The sequence below is a fragment of the Carassius gibelio genome, chromosome B24 (genome assembly GCF_023724105.1).
Source record: "Carassius gibelio isolate Cgi1373 ecotype wild population from Czech Republic chromosome B24, carGib1.2-hapl.c, whole genome shotgun sequence".
NCBI lineage: Eukaryota > Metazoa > Chordata > Actinopteri > Cypriniformes > Cyprinidae > Carassius > Carassius gibelio.
In genome coordinates, this window is record NC_068419.1 from 11,471,828 (window position 1) to 11,488,465 (window position 16,638).

The 16,638-nt window shown below is 36.4% G+C and overlaps 1 protein-coding gene across 4 annotated transcripts in view; it reads left to right on the top strand.

The window, feature by feature from the left end:
• arfgef1 (ADP-ribosylation factor guanine nucleotide-exchange factor 1 (brefeldin A-inhibited)) overlaps positions 1-16,638 on the top strand; it is a 73,893-nt gene that overhangs the window by 24,323 nt on the left and 32,932 nt on the right. For 3 of the 4 annotated variants that reach the window (XM_052595953.1, XM_052595954.1, XM_052595956.1), the window contains exons 3-9: positions 7,148-7,304; positions 7,390-7,536; positions 8,709-8,888; positions 9,003-9,056; positions 13,081-13,348; positions 14,808-14,918; positions 15,685-15,875. In XM_052595953.1, coding sequence (XP_052451913.1) covers positions 7,148-7,304; positions 7,390-7,536; positions 8,709-8,888; positions 9,003-9,056; positions 13,081-13,348; positions 14,808-14,918; positions 15,685-15,875 — 1,108 coding nt within the window. The remainder of the gene's footprint in view (positions 1-7,147; positions 7,305-7,389; positions 7,537-8,708; positions 8,889-9,002; positions 9,057-13,080; positions 13,349-14,807; positions 14,919-15,684; positions 15,876-16,638) is intronic. The other variant, XM_052595957.1, reaches the window with a different exon arrangement.

Below are 16,638 nucleotides of genomic sequence, written 5' to 3' on the forward strand. Positions count from 1 at the left end.
CGGGGGACACCTACGACTGCTGTGACAGGGCTGGATTACTGCGGCCCAAGCGGTATATTCATCGGAGCACAGGACGAAGCTACATCTCTTCCTCGTCATCTTCCATCCCAGTTTTGAACTGCCGACGAAGGACTACAAGACTGTCATCCTCCAGGGTTGATCTTACTAACTTTTCTGCTCTGCCGTATGAGCGGCAGTTCTGTGATGCGCCGTCTATAAGCCCTTTAAAAGCCGCGTTAACAACAAAGCTCTGTGAACAACAAAGCTCTATTACTGGCGTATTTTATCATGGACAATAAGCTGGACTTGTTTTTCATCACAGAAACATGGCACAAACAGGACGATGGTTTTCTTTGACTCCAGCGGGCTTTGGACTCATTGACGTTTCACGAACTACAGGTAGAGGTGGTGGTATTATAGTTCTTTACAAACTGCAATACAAGATTCACCCTGTGTCCGTTCCTCCTTTTAAAACAAGACATTCAAAAGTTTTAAATGTGTCGGATACTCACTCTGCTCTCCATTCTGCCATGGTCACTATCTACCGACCTCCTAAACTGAATAAGGACTTTCTGTCTGAGTTTGCTGATCTTCTTTCTATATTGTCTGTCAGATTTAAGAGAATTTTGATTCTGGGTGATTTTAACTTGCATGTAGATCAGAAAGCCTGTCTCTTGGCCAAGGATTTTCTATCACTCTTGGACTGTTTTAATTTTTCTCAGTTTGTTAATGTCCCCACTCACTGTAAAGGACACATGTTAGATTTAATTATTGCAAATGACTCATCTCTTTCTAATCTCTCTGTTGTGGATGCTGGATTTTCTGATCATCTAGCTATCTTTTTTAATATTGAGACATTTCAGTCTAGTAGAGAGACTTCACGAACTATTTCTTTCCGTAAATGGCAATCAATTGATCATGCTACCTTTGCAAACTCGATTGTCTCTTCTTTAGTTGACATGTCCAAGTTGGCTGTAAGGACATTATTGAATGCTAAAATTTTATCCTCAAGAGGAGCAGAAGACATCTTTGCACCCGTAAAAACACGTAATGTTTCATTTGCACAGTCAGCCCCCTGGAATAATGGTGACTTGCATATACAGAAGGCTGTGTGTCGGAAATTAGAGCGAAAATGGCGTCACTCTGGTTTAAATGTGTTCCACCAGGCATGGAAAGATTGCTTGTCAAACTACAGAGTAGCCATTGAAACTGCAAGATCTGCCTATTTCTCAAACATTATTGATAATAATCAAAGCAATCCCAGGAAGCTATTTCATACAATTAACAGTCTGCTTAAAGCAGATGGTGTCAGTTCTATGACTTTATCTGACGGGCTGTGTAATGAGTTTCTCAAATCTTTCAGTGAAAAAATTTACAATATTCGCACAAATATCCATTCCTTGAGGTCTGCAGATCTACCAGTTAATACTCCTAGGTTCTCTGGCATTCCTATATCCAAATTTACTTTATTACAACCTGAAATGCTCTGCAACCAGGTTTCTGGTATGAAAGCTACCACTTGCATACTTGATCCCATGCCTGGTAGCCTGTTTAAATCCTGTTTTGGTCCTTTATGTCCCTAAGTTCTTGCTATAATAAATGACTCTTTGTCAACTGGGGAGGTGCCAGCAGCACTTAAAACTGCTGCGGTTACTCCCGTTTTAAAAAAGCAAAACTCTGATGTGAAAAATCTGTCAAATTATCGCCCAATCTCAAATCTATAATTTCTGTCTAAAATCTTGGAGGGTGTGGTTGCAGCTCAATTAAACAAACACTTAATTGAAAATAAACTATTTGAGCCACACCGACTGCATCGGTGAAAGTCGCTAATAACTTACTAATTGCCTCCGAATCCGGCTCCACGTCCATTCTCATTCTCTTGGATCTCAGTTCAGCCTACGACACTATTGACCATGCCCTACTACTTAATCGCCTCTAACATGTATTTGGCTTGTCAGAGACTGTTCTTGACTGGTTCAAGTCCTATTTCACTGACCGTAGTCAATTTGTTTTTATGGGTGGTTATAGGTCCAAGGTTGGTTCTGTTCATACCGGTGTTCCACAAGGTTCAGTCTTGGGTCCTCTACTCTTTAGTATGTACATCCTTCCACTTGTTCAATTACTACAATCCCTCAACCTTAACTATCACTTTTATGCTGATGATACACAGATTTTTATCCATACTAGACCGGGTCAGCAAGTGAACATCGGGCATCTTTCTAACTGTATTGCTGAGATAAAGATTTGGATGTCCAATAATTTTCTTTCTCTAAACGGCTCAAAAACAGAAGTCATGCTCCTTGGATCTCCACATCAACTGCGAAAGGTTGGGTCTCCTACTCTGTCTGTTGATGGCTTTGCACTGGAGTTTAAGTCCAAATTAAAGAATTTGGGTGTCATATTTGACGCCACACTGTCATTTGAGCCTTTTGTCCAGAAAACAGTTAAGACATCGTTTTATCACCTCAGAAATATAGCCCGGCTACCACCTATGTTATCCTTTTCGGTAGCTGAGAAGTTGATTAACTCTTTTGTCTTTTTGCGCATTGACTACTGCAATGGTCTTCTAGATGGGGTATCTAAATCATCACTGGATAAATTGCAATATCTTCAAAATTCAGCTGCTAGAGTACTATCTGGGGTCAAGACCAGGGAGCATATAACTCCAGTCTTGGAGTCCCTGCACTGGCTACCTGTTAGGTACCGTATTGATTTTAAAATCCTTATGTTGGCCTATAAATCTCTACACAATCTGGCACCTGAGTATTTGACTGATTTATTAATCCCCTACACACCACGTCGCAATCTGCGCTCCTCTCAGAGTGGTCTATTGGTTGTTCCGAAGACACGGCTTCATACGTGGAGTGACCGAGCATTCTCTGTCTATGCTCCTAAGCTCTGGAATTCTCTCCCGGCCGACATCAGGGAAGGAAATTCATTAGTGACTTTTAAATCTCTTCTTAAAACATTTTATTTTAGGATTGCTTTTACATGAACTTGATTTTATGCGTTTATTTTCTTGTACTTACATTGCGTTTATTCATTTGCTGTTATGCTTGCATGTAAAGTGCTTTGAGAAAGCTACTTTTAAAGGCGCTATACAAAATAAATATATTATTATTATTATTATATTATGACCACAATAACTTTATATGCTTTTTTGTTTGTATTTAGATAAACTAGGTTATTTCCAAATCATCCAAGCGCCCGACTGATTTATAATATTTGATTATTATGACTAAGAAGTATTAAATTGTAAAGAAATTACAGATCCATCTTTGAAATCTGATTGGTGGATATCTTTTGACAACGTTTAATTCAGGTTTGAAAACAATTCATATCTAGCGCATGAGCCCAGAGAGATTTGTGAGTGCACAGGAGACAGTTAGAGCGTCCGGTATTGTGTGAAAGCAAAGGAAATCCTCGTTCGAGTGGATGCACAATAATGCGCTCTCGACATTTGTCATTAAAATAATGCCATTATAACATTTATTATAATGGTTTATGTGAAGATTGTTTTAAGTTCACTTAAATTAGAAGTTGTTATTTTTTAAAAGTCTAATAAATATTAAAATTGATATCTATGGTCAAATATTGGGGGGAAAAACTATTTAATTGAGACAGATCGGTAGTATTGGTATCAGTAGCTGCGTTTACATGGACCCTTCTAATCCGATCATAATAGGACTAGAAGCACAATCAGAATAAAAATGTCACATGTAAACACGTCAATTGTATTGAATTGGCTTGATCCGACTAAAATTTCGATCGGATGGTAAGGGGTGGTTTATCCCTTTTGTAATCCGAGCGAGAGAACATGTAAACACTTGTTCGGATTGAAAACCGAAACTGGAAAGTACTGCGCATACGCAGTGACGTAGAAATAGCGTAATGATGTATGACGCATGGAACTAGGTGAACGAAGTGTCATAAATAAGTGTCCTGTCATTATAAAGTCCCACCAGTCCTCGTTTAAGACTTTTACTACATTTTTTTTTTTTTTTTTTTTGCTAAAGTAAAGTTAAGCAGCACAACAGTTCATGTGCTGGTCGTCGCCTAATTAGGACCCGAAGTAGATAAATATAACGTGTGCTTTTTAAAACAGCAGCGGGAAACCGTATATTCATGCAGTGTGCGCATGTCAAAAGAGTAAATCCAATCAGAAGCTTGTGACATGTATACGCCCACGTCAACCCGATCACTTTATTTACCGTTCATGTAAACACTACGTTCGGATTCGTCAATCAGAATGAATTCATTCCGATGGAAGCAAAAAGTGTCCATGTAAACACACCTAGTGATTCTCGCTTTCAGCACACTCACTCTGCACACATTTATAGCGGAGATGTCTATGTAACATTACAATAAACACTAATAGACTTGTACCTGTTAACATATAAGCAAAGCTACACAAATTTCAACACATAACCATGCAAAGCCACGTAAAATATAGATGATATACACAGAAGTACGAGCTGGAAAATTCAGCTTTTTCTCTTGCCTCAGTCTTCCTTTTGTAAATGCATTACGGTTTTTACAAATTTAAGAACATTTGAATATATTTTCTGGGTAGCCACAAATGCTCTCCATAGATCTTAACTTGTATTGAATCTTTTAAAACGGCACTAGATGATTCTTTTCCTCAGATGTCTCATTGTTGTACGATGCCTATGGCGCTATTTGAGCTCTGCCTGATTAGCGACTTGGTTTAACTCTACTCTGGAGGGTTTGATTTGGTGAGCGCAGAGAGAGAAACAGTGAAAGTTCAGGCTAAATGAGAGATGTGTGTGAGGTAATCTCTGAGCCCGGCGGAGCTCTAGTATTTTCCCTCGTAGCCTGGCTACAGCTCAATTTATGTCAATTAAAAATATGAGCTGGCTAATCCCTCCATAGACCGATTAATGAGATTGAATGAAAGAGAAGTGAAGAGAGGAGAGGAGGGGTAGAGATCCGAGCCAATGGGAAGAGGTGTATTAGACTGTAGAAGCCTCCCGCTGACTCAGCCAGCTAACTCAGAGCCACAGCAACACAACACGGCTGCATATCAGTTAGTAGACATCTACCAATGGGAAAAGTGTGTACTTTTGAGTAATGTAGAGATTTGGGACTGTTTTTCCTACAGTATTTTGTTTTCTGTGTTAAGATTCGGCAAATGGTTCATTTGATTAAGAGCAAGTTTGCAACTTTGTTTTTTTTTGTGCTATCTGTTTGCTTTTGCATGCAGTTAGCAGGATGGATCGTACTTACTAAAATATGAGCTGCAGTCTTTTCATAAATAGGAACTGTGAATAAATTATCCTTTTAAAAATAGTTCCTTAAAATGAGGCTTGTGTTGGCTGTTCATATTTGCATACAATTAACTTGAAGGGATGATATACATGAAAATGTGAATTCTAGTAAATATGAATTGCGAATAAATGACTATTGATATTTTCAGTCTGAAAGATTTGCAAAATAGCCTTGTTTGTGAGTTAGCAGTCAGTCAGTGAATCATTCAGTGGCTTTTGTTTTGACTTTTTGTTTGCCCAGTGACCATGATTCAGCTTGACCTTGGTTCTTCTTACTGAGTCAATCAGAAAGATTTACAAAGCAGTCTTGTTTGTTTCAAACTCATTCAGTCAGTGAATCACTCCAAACATTATTGGGCAAGCTCGCAATTTGGGACACATTACAATACTTTGACCGATTCAGTCCATATGTCAGACTGATGGCTTCAGTGGTAGATTTGCCAAATGATTCATTTGAATCATTTATAGAACTATAAAGAACAGTGGTTTCAAGAGCATGTTCCCTCGTGAAATAGACAGCATTTTTGTGCTCTCTGTTTGTTTTTGTGGACAATTAGCTGGATAGATGATAGGTGCTAAAATATAAGCTGCAAATTTAGAATAAAAATGAATTGTGAATAAATGATCATTTTTTTTAATGAATCAGAATCACAAAACAGCTTTGCGTTTGTAATTAGCAGTTTGAATCAGACTCATTGAATCAGAAACTCATTCAGAGCAGTTAACAACAGTTGTGAGTCATTTTTCCAATTCAAATTTAACACAGCCGAGATTTGTAATAAATGAATAATGGGAATCTTAACAAAAAAAGCATGTGAGCTCCTGTTCCCCAAAGCGAAACATTATTTGGGTTTTAATGACATAATAGAACCATAATCGTCCATAATATACCTCACCACAATACTATCATATCTCATAAACTGTGTGATATGAATAGCGACTGCATCTTTCTCTTCCACGGCTTTGCTCTCTGTCACTTTCTCTTTTGGCAACACGTCCATTTAGTGCTCCACTTTATTCATCATCACTTTCTCTCTCTCTCTCTCTCTCTCTCTCTCTCTCTCTCTCTCTCTCTCTCTCTCTCTCTCTCTCTCCACTCAACTTCATTCTTTTTATCTCCCCCAACCTCTTCCCCATGTCCCACTGCACTCATCAAGTCGTCTTGCTGAAGGAAATCGTAAAGCTCGTCCTTGCTAACACACAGCAGTCTTGGCTTGGCCTGGCACCACTCCAGATCCGTTGCTCATCTCGAGCTGATACAGTGGCTGGATATTAAGCGAGAGTTGGCAGTCTAGGTCACATCCACTGCAGTGTGGATATATAAAAAGATTCAAGGGCTTTCCACCCCTGGCAGAACTAAAGGGTTTTTGTGTATAAAAAAAATAAAGAAAATGCAGTGTTTCACTGTAATTTAATGTAAGGCCCTTTGAAATCCATTTCATTTTTTCCAAAATCAGTTTTTTTCTGTTTCCATCTTTTTAGACTATTTTAATGGTAAATCAATAAGCATGTCTAATTAATTAAAATCGGAAAACTTACACAACAATCACAATTGTTTAGGCTAAGATTTTTAGGCTAAGTAAGTTTGACGTTGTATTTTGTTGAATTGCATTAAAGCAGTTGACGCCGAATTGCCACTAATTTTAAAAGTAATGCACAGGGCTTTTACAAGCTATTTAAAAGTGAAAGCAGAAAAAGAGGGAAAAAACTAAAACTAGCTAAAAACGAACAGTTGTTTTACAGGGAAATGCTGCTAATTTGAAAGTGAAAGTAAAATATGCACGCCGCTTTTACAAGCGATCTAAAATCTAAGGAAGGCTAGAAAAAGAGGAATAATCCAGGATAATTTTGTTTTGCAGCCCACCGGCTGGGGACAACAAGTCAAGTTCCAGTACTTTGCCGCCTATCAAATCCAAGACCAACTTCATTGAAGCAGATAAGTACTTCCTGCCGTTTGAGTTGGCCTGTCAGTCCAAATGTCCGCGCATCGTCATCACCTCTCTAGACTGTTTACAGGTCAGTGCCCTACAACACACTTGTGTCAGGATGCTTTTTATGATGAGGATGTCTCATTTCATGCGCTGTGTTTCTGATTTTTCAGAAACTCATAGCATATGGTCACCTAACGGGCAGCGCTCCAGACAACACCACCCCTGGAAAAAAGCTCATAGACAGGATCATAGAGACTATATGTGGCTGTTTCCAAGGACCGCAGACGGATGAAGGCGTCCTATTGCAAATTATAAAGGTCAAATATTTTTATATGAGATTGCGCATAAAAATGCAGAGCAAATAATGCCATGTTTTGGTTTGATTCAATTCAGAAATGCTCAGGGTAGGTTATTTGGGTGATGTTTATACAGGATCTTCAGTATTGCAGTATTAAACTACATAAAAGAAAGTAGACCAGAAATATATCTCTAATTAAATAATGATTTTAAATAATAATAATTGCATGACAAATTTCTTTGTTTTGACATTGTTTTAATAATTTGAAAATCCCTTTCTCATCATCATTTAGAATTGAATAGCATTTATTCTATGAAATGCTATAATAATTATTATTATTAAATTCTAATTTATTGCGACATTATACTTTAAAATTATGCATCAAAATAAACAAACTTAAACAATCAGTTGTTGTTCTACTACGTTTTAAAACAAAATATTTTAGGAAAAAAAACATGAAATATTTTCTGTAATCTCTCTCTCTCTCTCTCTCTCTCTCTCTCTCTCTCTCTCTCTATATATATATATATATATATATATATATATATATATATATAATTTTTTTTTTTTTTTTTTTTTTTTTTTTTTTTTTGCAAAACTGGTTGAAATATATCTTTCAGCTGCTAAATGGAAATTCTGTTTAATTATCTTTAATTTATTTAAATGCATTGGCAATTTTTAATAGGTTCTATTAATTCAGTGCTGATTTAATTTTAGTCTTTAGTCTTTGTCTTCAACAGTTTCCAGTTGTCTACCTAGTGTCCAAAAAACAAACAAACCGAATAATAATATACAAAAATGACAGAATTAACCACGAGCAAAATAAAGCAGTCTTTTTTCAGTTTGAGTATGTAGGTTGCTCTCTCTTGTTGTTTATGTAGAACTGCTCTAACCTGTAGTGCTCCGATTTCCATCGCGTCATTTGCCTGAGCTATTGTTTTACAAATCTCCTCGTGGAATGTGGAGTAGCAGGACAAGCACGGCTCCTGAGAGATGCTGACCTCTTTCATGCGGCCGCTTGTCGAGCCTAATCTGTTTGAACTTTACCAAGATTTCCACAGCTAAAGTAATAAATAACAACTCTCCTCCATATCGTCCGAATACTTTCCTAGGATTTGTGGCTACAGTTGTGTCTTAATGTCCTCTGTGGTTACATTTGTGTTTGTTTCTTTTTTACACCGGTCCCGACAGGCCTTGCTCACAGCCGTGACCTCGCAGCACATAGAGATCCACGAAGGTACGGTTCTCCAGGCCGTGAGAACGTGCTACAACATCTATCTGGCCAGTAAGAACCTCATCAACCAGACCACGGCCAAAGCCACCCTCACACAGATGCTGAATGTGATATTCGCCCGCATGGAGAACCAAGCAGTGAGTGCATTTGACCTTTCTCCTGTGGTAATATGGAGAAACGACACCTTGATCTAACATTTCTTCTTTCTTTTTGGTTGATGACTCTCCTCCTCCTTTCCCCTCAAAACATAGCTTACAAATCACAAGATCAGTTGGTCTTTGGCATCAAGAAAGCGAGATCGTCAGGTAAAGAGTGACAGGACTGCCTTGAAATGTGCTTGATCTGAAGTTTTCTCTGGTTTGTGTGCATCAGTTTCATCAATCACTCGCGCACTCTGTCTCTCTCTCTCCGATCTCTCGCAGACGTCTCGCTCCTGTCTGCTTGCCTTGGCTTCATTGCCTTCATTTTCTGCCTGCTGTCATCGCCTCCATTACAAATGACTTCCTTTCATCTGTCTTACCATGTTTACGTGTTGTGGAAGAGTGTGATTCCAGCAGCTCTCTCTCATTTGTAAGGCCACGTTTACACCTGGTAGTAACATCTGTCTCAGGTGCTTTGGACATACATTGTCAGTGAAAACAGCTGTTGACACCTGGTAGTAACGCCATTTGATTTATGCCTCCATTTGTTGCTCTATTCGACTTGGAATTATATTTAAGATATTGTTTAGCCTTTAACAATATCAGTATGATTTAAAAATTTCATATTTTTATCAAAAATAATGACATACATAAATAAATAAAGCATTAATACATTTTAAAATGAAATAATATTAACAATTTTATTGTTATTATTGTTGTGCCACTTAATATTATAGCGAAAATCATAATTTTTTTTCAAGAATTCTTCCTGAAAAGGCTCGAGAGAACAGCATGTATTGGAAATAAAATATTAGAAAGCTGAACAGAGCAACCAACATTTGATCAAATATTTGTTGTATTTTCAGAATGTTAAATCTGTATGTAAATGCAATGTAAATATACAAATCGATTTAAAATAATCAAGGTTTCCCCCATTTTTTTCACCGTATGAATAAAATAAAATATGTAATTATTTGTATTTATATGCACAGTCATTCATCATAAAATAATACAATGTTTATTATTATTTACAAATATTTTAAAAGAAACATTTTAATACATGCATTTTAATGCTCCATGGAGAATTCCACAACTATTTTCTGAAATAATAAGCAGTCATCGGATCTGAGTTTTGATGTTCCAGATGGGTATTGTTGTTCAGGACACGTTTTGCACTGAGGGATCAGATCAAAAAACATCATGGACCTTGTTTACGATCTCATTCAGTGTTGTCATTTGGGTTCCGATCATCCGAGATGGATGTTGAAACCAGGAGCAAACACCATGTGTCTGTACCTTTGTGGTTTAGGTAGCTGCATGTGGATGAGGACCGTGAGGTGCAGTTTAGATGTTTCACAGTTGCTGCATTAATCAAAAGGATGCCATTTGCAGTTTTGGCACAAGCAAAACACACTGTCATGCAGTTTTAGAAGTCCGGGCAGAGCATGACACATTCTGACGCGGCCAGACACACCATGCATAACTAATCAGCTGTACAATAATGAAGATTTGTGTCTGTTTTGACCAGTGTTAATTTCGTTGACTAAATATTTTCGTCATTATTTTCGTCACGAATATATTTTTGCGGACGAAAACGAAACGAAAACTAAAAAAGAAGGCACTGATGGAGACTAAAACTATGACTAAATTGATTGACATTATCGTCAACGAATAAAGGACGAGACGAAAATAGACTGTGACGAAAATCAAATCAGCAGACGGAAGAGATGCAGAGGAATGAACAAAAGAACCGGCAAAACGGAACAGGCGAGACTGCATGAGAGAAGAGAACCAATCCGAGCCTGACTTATTGAGACGTGAAGCAAAGGTTTTCAGTTTTTAAATGAGCTCCCGGGAAGTCGGCATTTTAGAGGTGATGTCTAAAAGAGCGACAAAATGTCCACAGCTCACTTCACGTTTGACGACGAACAAAACAAAACGAAGTGTAAAGCACGCGGAGCGCTCATTCGTGGCAAGAACACAACCAATTTGAAAAGACATTAACAGACGAGCCACCTGGACATTTTCTCAAATGTAATTTCACAACGATGTTCTTTTGTTTATTGAGCTAAGCAAAATTGGAAGACTGCAGTGTAGATGTTGTAGCATTAAATATTTCGAACTGAAAAGTACTGTAAAATAGCCCCTTCTTCAAGTTAGATGAGAGCACAACACTAATACGTAATATTATGATACATACATTTGATTAATACTAATGTTTAGTATATTTTATAATGTTCTACTTGTTGACAATATCACAAATATTTCTATATTAGTCATGTGAAACATGAATGTTCACATCCTATCATTATACATACTAATCTAGCAATATTGTAGTATTTAAAACATACAATATTGCTAGACAAATGAATACCTTATAAAATCTTATTACTTTTTTTATCCACCCAACTTATTAAATATTTACTTTAAATGTATGCACTTATTGTTCAGCTCAGCTGTAAGCTTTAAGGTCCTGGACCTAACTTTATTTTTCTTTTATTGATGGTCAATTGGCAGCTAGTTATTGTTTACATTATCATGACAGTGTTTGTTGCTGCATAAAAGCTTTTGAATCGAAATAAAGACACAGTTGTGTTGAAATAAAGTTGAATTTGTCTTTTATATATTTTGGTTAAGTTTGTTTCCTATACCAGCTGTAAAAAAATTGTCTAGTAAATCTGTTATTGATTTTAGTCTTATTTTAGTCGACTAAAATACCAAGCAATTTTAGTCGACTAAAATAAGACTAAAATTAAAACAAATCAGATGACTAAAACTTGACTAAAACTAAAAAGAATTATAGTCAAAAGACTAAGACTAAAACTAAATTAAAATTTCGTGTCAAAATTAACACTGGTTTTGACCACACGGACCAGGCCATATTAGACCACCTGAATTCAGTCGAAAGCTCTACAGAATGGACGTCTTTGTCCATCATACTTTAATAATAAACCCGTTACATTAAATGGGTAATAGATAAAGGCAGTGTATTCACCAGTCTGATTGCTAAATAAGGTTGTTTAATGTTTCCCTATATGTTACAAATAGAATTGTTTTATTTATTTAATTTATAAATCAAATCTAGTCGGTATGTTTAACAAAAGTATCTGGGAGAATTTACTCTGTTGAGATGGATTTTTTATATTTGTTTTATTTTTGTTTTTATCTTACGGATTACAAATATAATGTATAATTCATTAAAAATATTTGTAAATGTTAAATATTTAAATTGAATGATTCAATCCATAGTTTTGAATGATTGAATCCATAGTTTCATTGTATGAGTTGGTAGGACTTAATGTTATTTACATTTAAGGTGTTGTACCAAATTTATTTATTATTTAATTTATTTATTTCATAAATTATAACTATAATTTTAAATATATAAAATGATATTATGTTAATTGCAAATTGTATATATTGAATTATTAAATCTATTAACAAACCTAGCTTAATCAGTTGTATCTCCCAAGGTATTGGTTTACTTTTATTAGTTTTGATTTACTAAGTATGAGATGCTGGTGTTGTATCAGAGCTTTTTATTTATTTGATATTTTCTCATTTACAGCCATATTTTTCTTTTATCAGTTGCCACGCCCAATTTATTTATTTTTTTTCCCGTGATGTCATATTTAGACCATTTGAACCAAGTGTGATTTTTGACATATTTGTTGTCTTGAAACAAAACATGCAGATCATAAACGATTTTGGATTGACTTTCCTTGTGTATACAGTATCTTTTCTGTTGTTCCACAGAAGAAACATGTCAAAAAGGTTGAAAACTTCATGGGAATGAGTAAATGATGACAGAATTTTTGTTTTCGAGTAAACCACCCCTTTAAGAGTCATACACTTATCCTGCTTAAAAAAACACACCAATGTAAGCATGTGTATAGACCGGAATGTCATTCTAGGTGCACGTAGTCTAACCACCATCTGTCTCTATGAGCACAGACATTGTCTTCATATACAGTAAGATGCTATAAGATCCTGGTCTTGTGTTGCTTTTTGTTTCAAAGAACGGGAACCGTCTGTATTCCTAAACATAATCATTTGCCTCCCGTTCAGAGAAATGGATGTACATCAGCTTGGCTTTGGGCTCCCGGCTGCCCCGGAGGGAACATGAGTGTGTAAACTAACCCTGATACATGTTTAAAATGAATTGACTTTGTGTGTATGTGTGTTCCAGCTGCAGGAAGCCAAGCAGATGGAGAGAGAAAGGCACAGGCAGCATTCTCCAGTCAGCCAGCAAGAACCAGAGTCTCCTGGACAGCGGCACACTGACACCCCCGGCAAAAGCCTGCCCTCGGAGGCCAACGGTGGACCGGGAAACCAGGGCAGCAAGGTCGAGCAGGGATCCCCACTGTACGAGAGTCCCGAACCAGAGAACGGCACGGACTTCTGCCCTGCGGAGAATGAGCAAACCGAGGCAGACCAGGCTACTGCTGCTGCGCAAAGTAAAGAGAAGCGCGCAAACATGCAGAGATTAATTTAGCTTTAGGGCTCCATGTTTATGTAAATGGTTATGCTAATTTCTCTAAATGACTCTAGACACCAGTGGAATATTCTAGGAGAGTGCTTTTCGTTATTGCCTCAGTTCACCAGACTGAAAATGTAAAGTATAAGGTGTATTTAGGATGTATTCACAAAGATTTGTATTTTCTGTTTAAAGATTTATTCTTTATAAAATAATAAGATCATTAAAATCATCTTTGGTGCTCACATGGCATTAAATTATACTATAAAATTAATTGTAGTGTTCCTGTAGCTCAATTGGTAGAGCATTGCAATTAATATGTTAAATGATATGTTAAAATTGATAGCCTGAATGCACTGTAAGTCGCTTTGGATAAAAGCGTTTGCTAAATGCATTAATTTAATTTAATTTAATTTTTTTTTTTTTTTTTTTACAATTTTAAAGATAACATGAAAATCATTTTTGTCATTATTTACTCACTCTCATGTCATTTTTAACCCAATAAGATATTGGTTAATCTTTGAACCACAAATTAAGATATTTATATTAAAATCTTAGAGGTTTCTGTCCCTCCGTTGAAGAATCCAGGTAAACAAAATGTAGAAGATCCAAAAAGGTCCAAATGAATCCATATAAATTGAGTGACTTAATCCAAGTTTTATACAGAGATGTAATAACTTTATACTATGATTTATACAGATTTAATGTAATGTTTTATGTGTTTATAGGTAAATAAAAGCCTAAATTAAATCAGTTCATCATATTAAGTGATCACATATTTGTACAAGATGAGAATTAAACTACTAGATTTATATGGATTTGGTTTATGATGCCTTTGCGACCTTGTTGGATTTTCTACATTTTGCTTACTTGGATTTTCAATAGAGAGACAGAAACCTTGTTACAAATATCTTACGTTGTGTTTTGAAGATTAACAAAAGTCTTATTGGTTTGAGATTACATGAGGGTGAGTTAACAATGACAGAATATTCATCTTTGGGTGAAATATCCCTTTAAGTTAATAAAATCACTAATTTTAGTTGGTTAACCTCCTCCTCCCAACACTGCTAGACACACACAAGCATTTCTGATTCCTAGTCATTATTAGTTAATCAATCGTGTATTCAGGCTTGACATCAGAACAGATGAGACATCTTTTAATGATGTGTTCTAATGTTCTGATGACATTATTGGAAAACTGTGTCAGTGTCTCTGAGTCTTACATAAGTTTAATTGCACCGCTTTCCATCAGAACATCACCCAGTTACAGGCAGTATGGAGTCCCCTCTTAATAACACTTATTAAAGTTAAATTGGGAAAATGATAACGTGGATTAAATGTGACTACAGAGCGTGCTTGGAGGGAAAATCCTCCTATCACACAATGAATGACTGACTAGACAGAATTAGATGCTTTAACATAGTTCTCTGTCTTTTTAGGTGCGGCAGAGCATGACAAAGAAGCAACCGAGGAAGAAGAAAACTACGAAGAGAAGGCGCAGGAGATTGTACAGAGCATTTTGCAAGAAGTCGTGAACACAATTGCTGGAGGTGAGTTATATTCATCAGCCCCCCCAAAAAAATTTTTTTTTTTTATTTATGTGTATGTAATAGGTATGGTAATTGCGTTTTTTGCAAGTTTACTTGCAAATGTGAGTTATAAATTAAAAATGGCAATATATAAACTTTATTACACCAATTTGCGAAATAAGAATTGTGAGATATAAACTTCCAAGTCTTTTTTTAGTTATAAATATTGAATATAAGAATAGTGGAAAAAGTCAGAATTGCAAGGAAAAAGTCAGAGCTGCAAAATATGAACTTCGCAATTGCGAGAAAAGTCAGAATTGTTAGATGTAAACTAAAAAAAGATTTTTATCTCACAATTGTGAGTTTATAGCATTCTGATTTTATATCTCACACTTGCTAGTTTGAATCATGCGGTTCTAAGGAAAATTCATTTCTAAGAATTCACATTTTGAGAAAGAAGTCAGAATTGCGAGAAAGAAGTCAGAATTGTCAGACCAAAAGTTGCAATTACCTTTTTTTATTATTTATTCAGTGACGGAAGCAGGCTTCCATAGTTTTCTATTTTAATATATTTTAAAATATTATTTATTCCTGTGATTCAGCAACCATTACCCGAGTCTTTAGTGTGACATGGTCCTTCAGAAATAATTCTGAAGTTTTTTGGTGAACTGTCCCTTTAAGGAAGCAAATCTTATGTTATTAAATGACTGCTCTAGTGGTGGTTTGATGTTGATAGTGATACACTTTAAACCAGGACCTAGCCTGAAGGCTGTTTTTCTGTGTTCAGATGTTAAGGAAAGCCGTGAGGGCGAGGCTGAGCCAGCTGAGGGCATTCCAAACTCTCTGGAAGAGGAGGGAGGGTTGGGCAGCGACAACGAAAATGTTCACGCCAACAGCATCCCTGGCACGCCCATCTCTGCGAGCTTCACTCCGTCCCTACCCGACGACAGGCTGTCTGTCTCCTCCAATGACACTCAGGTACCGGCTTCCACTTCTGCTATGAATGGGGAAAACAAGTAAAACGGCTCCTTGTTTACACGTGTAATTGTTTTGACAGGATTGTTTATCCAGAACTGACTTCATTGATTTAACAGTTGAATTCTTCAAAATTAAATTTTAGGGCTTGTTTGCGATGTCACAAACCATGATACCCTCATTTCTCTCAAGTGTTTTGCTATAATAACAAACTGCTTCTTGTGAAATGTTTTGTAAAAAAGCAGTTCTCCCTCATCTTTTTGAATGAGCAGCTAGAAGTAGTAAAGCATGGACTCTTAGAAATAAAGAGTCCCAGTTTTTTTTTTTTTTTTTTAAATGTTTAAAGCCCTACGTTATACTTTAAATCTTCTTCTTTCTTTTTTCCTGTTTCTTTGCTTACACAGTAAACTGTATCTGGCCTTTAATTCAACACAATTGTATCTTCTCTTTAGGTCACCCCAACACAAGAAGGAAAGAATAAGAAAATTATTTAACACAGTGTTTCTCAACTGGTGGGTCGCAACGAAAAAGTGGGTCGCAAGACCGTTCTGAATGGGTCGCGGAGTGTACAGTAAAAGAAACATCATCAGCAACAACAAAAACGTAATTCTAAAATGTTTTTCTGATGCGAGACTTTTATTTTGAAAGACATGACGTAACGTGAAAACTGTTGACACTTCTGTTAGACACATTTTACGTAAAGCTTGCCTGAGAAAAACGCACTGTCCTGATTCAATATCTGTGATCGGATGAGATTTTGTCAGGC